The 4,389-nt window shown below is 30.1% G+C and overlaps 1 protein-coding gene across 1 annotated transcript; it reads right to left on the bottom strand.

Annotated features, from left to right (window-relative positions):
- Positions 1-3,644: 3,644 nt before the first annotated feature.
- LOC126668225 (putative RING-H2 finger protein ATL19) lies at positions 3,645-4,178 on the bottom strand. Its single transcript, XM_050361436.1, has one exon. The coding sequence runs from the start codon at positions 4,176-4,178 to the stop codon at positions 3,645-3,647; it is 534 nt and encodes a 177-aa protein (XP_050217393.1).
- Positions 4,179-4,389: the final 211 nt, after the last annotated feature.

Raw genomic sequence — 4,389 nt, 5'->3', positions numbered from 1 at the left:
GAGATTTGGTGGAATTGGTAAGCTGGAGCTTCACGGGAAGAAAAAACCGGTATCCGATGATGATGAGGATGATGAGGATGATTCTGAAATAGATGATAGTTGTGCTGATGATTGTGATGAGTTTGGTTCTGATGATGATGATGATGATTCCGGTGATGATTCCGGTGACGAGCGTTGATTCTAGTTGGATCAAATGGAAAGAGATTTTACGTTGTTGTAATTGTACAATTTGATTTTTGTTGGATTTGATATTTAATCTAGTGATTTTCAGTTTTAATTTCTGTGTTATGCTAGGGTCTCTGTTATACTTGTTCTTGAATTTCTTATTGCTTTTCTGTGTACTGATCAAGATTTTGGTTTCACCTTATTCTCGTCCAAAATGAGTAATTTCTTTCTTTGAATACTACTTCCTCTGTTTATGGTTATCACATTTCTAGATAAAATTTTAGAAAACTATTTTGAATTAATGATTCTTAAAAATCAAGATATACATTTCATATTGATAAAATAAAATAAATTGTTAGGAATATTTTAATATTTTTGTGTTTGAAAGAAGCTATTTTTATCGAATCATAACTCAGTCACGTTTTTTTTTTTAATTTTTATAGGATGGAAAAGAGCATAAAATTGCAAATTTAATCTATATTATTTGAATAATAATTATTGGTAATTTTTTAAAATACATATTTTGATAACTTATTTACATCTTTATCTGCAAGTTCTGAATTTTCTTTTTCACCTTTTTTTATTTACGAAAAATATCTTTTTCTTTTTTTAATTTCAAAAATATTTTTTTGTCGGTTTTTAATTTCAGTTTTCGGTCGATCGAACCGACCGACAGTTTTTTTTATATAGTGTTAATTTTTATTTTTTATAAATTTTTTTTTCTGGAATTTTTTTTATTTTTTATAGTGTATATATAGTGTTTTTATGGTGTTTATATAGTGTAAGATTAGTGTATAAGTAGTGTATATATAGCGTATAAGTAGTGTATTTATGGCATTTTGTAGTGTTTTTTGTGGTTTACACCATGAAATATTGCAAACACACCATAAACACTCCAAATACACCATAAACACTGTAAATGCACCATAAATATACTAAAAAACGGCAAAAATACACTATAAATACATCAAAAATACACTAAAACGTAATTATATTATAAAATTATTATAAATGCACCATAAATCAATTTTTTCCCTACAAAATCAGTAGCAATAAACAAATCTATGAATAAGAGAAAAAAAAAATAATTATATAAATAATAGAATAAATTTTATAAACAAAAAATTATAGATCTACAATAATTTATTTACAAAATATTTAAATCATTACAAAAAACCTAAAAAATTACACAAATCTAAAAACGAGTCGAGAAATCCATAGTGCGAACGGAAGAGACAAACGGACTAGCGCGAACGGAAAAAACGAACGGAAAAACGACCGGAAACGACGAGAAATCCATCGGAAGTAGACGAACAGAAGCACGACCGGAAAGACGAACGGAAAAGTAATCGGAGGAGATAAATTGTAAATCAAATGAAAAAGAAGAAGAAAAGAAGAAGAAAAGAAAAGAGAAAAAAAAGGTGGCTATGTAAAAATTTAACCTAAAATGAGATAAGACTTCTTTATATAGTGGGTATTTTTGGTAAATAATTTAGTTTATTAGGTGATGTAGGATAAGAGGAAAGGATGGGCCAAAATGGTGTAAATAATTTACCCAAAGTAGGTATTTGGAAAATAATCCCACCATAAATTTAAAATACAATATTTTTAGGCGAATATAAATAATTTTTTTACATTTCTAGAAAGAGCAAATAAATTTTTAGTTATTTTTTTTACGACTTGTGATCAATTGTAAGCAAAGAAAATGAAGGATTTTCACAAAAATTACATTTGGTGGAATACTAATTATTGCAAATCTCTATAACCTTCAAGGTCATTCCCTTTGGAATTGGTGGAACAAGGTTCAACAAAGCTTCATTAGATGCTCTTAATTAAGGTGGTCATTAATCACCCTAAAAATCAATGAGAGGCTTCTGAAGGATTGCTATTATCATTCAAAACAAATAGCTAGTGGTTAAGAGGAAATTAAAAGCAGCCAAATCAGGTGTGGTTGGAATCCTTGGATTTGACATATTTCCCCAATACAATGGTTGATACAATCTTCTGGATCAAGTGGAGTCGCCAGATCCGTATCCATGTATGCAGCCGTAAAGTTTGTATTGGCTATAAATACAGTTCATGTTACTATCGATAATGCAAGTGAAAAGCAGATTGCACTACCTGGGGTGAATGCTGCAATTGAATCAGTGCCCAAGCTGCTTTTAATGATGGAAAGGATGGCTTGCAATGCTGCATGTAGCAGATATATAAATATTGAGCCTAGTGCTCATCATTCAGTTTATGGTGAACATTCGACACGATCATATGTGCCGATTGAAAGAGAATTCTAAGGTTGTGTCGCATGTTTTGCCATCTCAGTTCCATATCCCACATTGATATGTTCCGGTTAATGATGGGTCGTGTGACGTATTTCAACTGCGCAATCAATGATTATGAGCACTATACGTGGATCGTAAAAACGAAAAGGAAAAGTCCAAAGATGACATTCCATTAGAAATAACCGAAGAAAAAATATTCAAAGTTGCCCGCAAAGTGATTGATGGCAGTTTCTTTAAAATAATTCTCTGTTTCAGAGCTAACCCTTATCCGTATGGTTTTAGCTCGAGATTCACTTTAGATCATCGAGCTACAATCATTTCGGCTAGCTCTTAGGTTGACGTTTATGTCCGCTTGTAATCCGACACATTGGAAGCTGTCATGAGCATGAGCTAGCCGCTCAAACCAGGGATCAATCCGTTTATTGATGATTGTTAGGATTTGTCTATTTAATTAAGTACATTTTTTATAAGAGGGTCAGCAAATAATGTTGCGCCTCTGCTTGCGCAACTATTCCTTTTCGTTCAATTAAATTTTAAGAAAAATGAAAAATGCTATTTAACCCACCATTTTGTACCTCCTTACGTGGCAGCATTTAATTCGTTCAATTATCCTCCAAAAGTGTATATCTCAAATACCAACTTTTAATTGATCCACTCTTTTAGTGCCACATCAGGTGGGTTAAAAGAGGTGGGTTAAAGAGGAGGGTTATATATAGCATTACTCAAGAAGAATTGTGTGATTTTAAAACAAAGATTATGTGCCTGGAAATAAATTTAAATTAAGGGTTGGATATATTTTTTTCAATTCGAATTGACGGATTAAAATATTTAAATTATTTATCAAAATATATTTGACCAAGTTGTCAAAATTATAGATATAAAAAAATTATTTTGCTGGTTAAATACTAAACTAATCAATTTCGATTAGTTTTTTTGAATTGGTTTCTTTGGTTTATTCAATTTGTACTAAGATTGAATTAAAATTTTCTTACCACTAAAATCAATTCAATCAAATTAATCTTTATCAATATTAAAATTTTAAATTAAAACGAACTGAATTTTTCGAGATAAATTAGCTAAATAGTTTTGTACACACCCCATTTCGTAATTGAGTGTTCTTCTTTGTGACGAGATTCGAGACAAGATTAGCAGATATGTTTAAATCATTATGTTCTACTAAGTTGAAATCAAATTTACAATCTATACATCTAAAATAGTTTTACGACAAATTGGACATGTTAGGTTGTTTTCCAACCAAATATCTATACATTTCAAATGAAATATGTGATTGCATAATGGAAAAATTCTACATGCTTCTCCATTCTTGTAATCTTCCAAGCAAATTGAACAATCTTCATACTTCGATCTCATTTCATTCTCGTCAAATTTTATAGACGGGAACAGCTTGTCGATCGATTGCGTATGTGCTTTTTTATCCTTCACAACGCACGGATATTCGTTAAATATTTCTCCCATTGATTCTAAGTCTTCCTGGAAACTAAATCTCGATCCATAAAACATTTCGAGATCACGGTCAAGGGTATGACTTATAAATATCGGTTGAATGATACGTTTAAACGTCAAATAGAAAGCGAGAAAAATCGTAGATGTGGCGAGAATAAAGAGCATTGTTACACAAAAAACAATGATAATAATGGAACCAGTTAGAAGAAGAACACTGGGATGGAAGAAATTCTTTGATACTATAAATGAGAAAAATGGATGAATCATCATTTTTTTTGTGTGTGTAAGTACAAATTGTTGAATTTTAACATTCTTTTGCAATCTATCAATTTAAATTGACGATTTTCGAAGTTGTTAGACAAAACCAATTATATTAAACTTTTCTTTTGAGTTAGAACAAATTTAGTTTAATACCAGTAATGAAAACTAATTATTTAACTTAAAATAACGAAATTATTAGTCAATTTAGTGAAAAAAATCT

The sequence above is a fragment of the Mercurialis annua genome, linkage group LG2 (genome assembly GCF_937616625.2).
Source record: "Mercurialis annua linkage group LG2, ddMerAnnu1.2, whole genome shotgun sequence".
Classification (NCBI taxonomy): domain Eukaryota; kingdom Viridiplantae; phylum Streptophyta; class Magnoliopsida; order Malpighiales; family Euphorbiaceae; genus Mercurialis; species Mercurialis annua.
Note: the sequence above shows the minus strand (reverse complement) of the source record. Positions and strands in the feature narration are given on the sequence as shown.

Bases quoted from the DNA above. Each gene is read 5' to 3' on its own strand.
- LOC126668225 (XM_050361436.1), bottom strand. From the start codon at position 4,178: ATGATGATTCATCCATTTTTCTCATTTATAGTATCAAAGAATTTCTTC.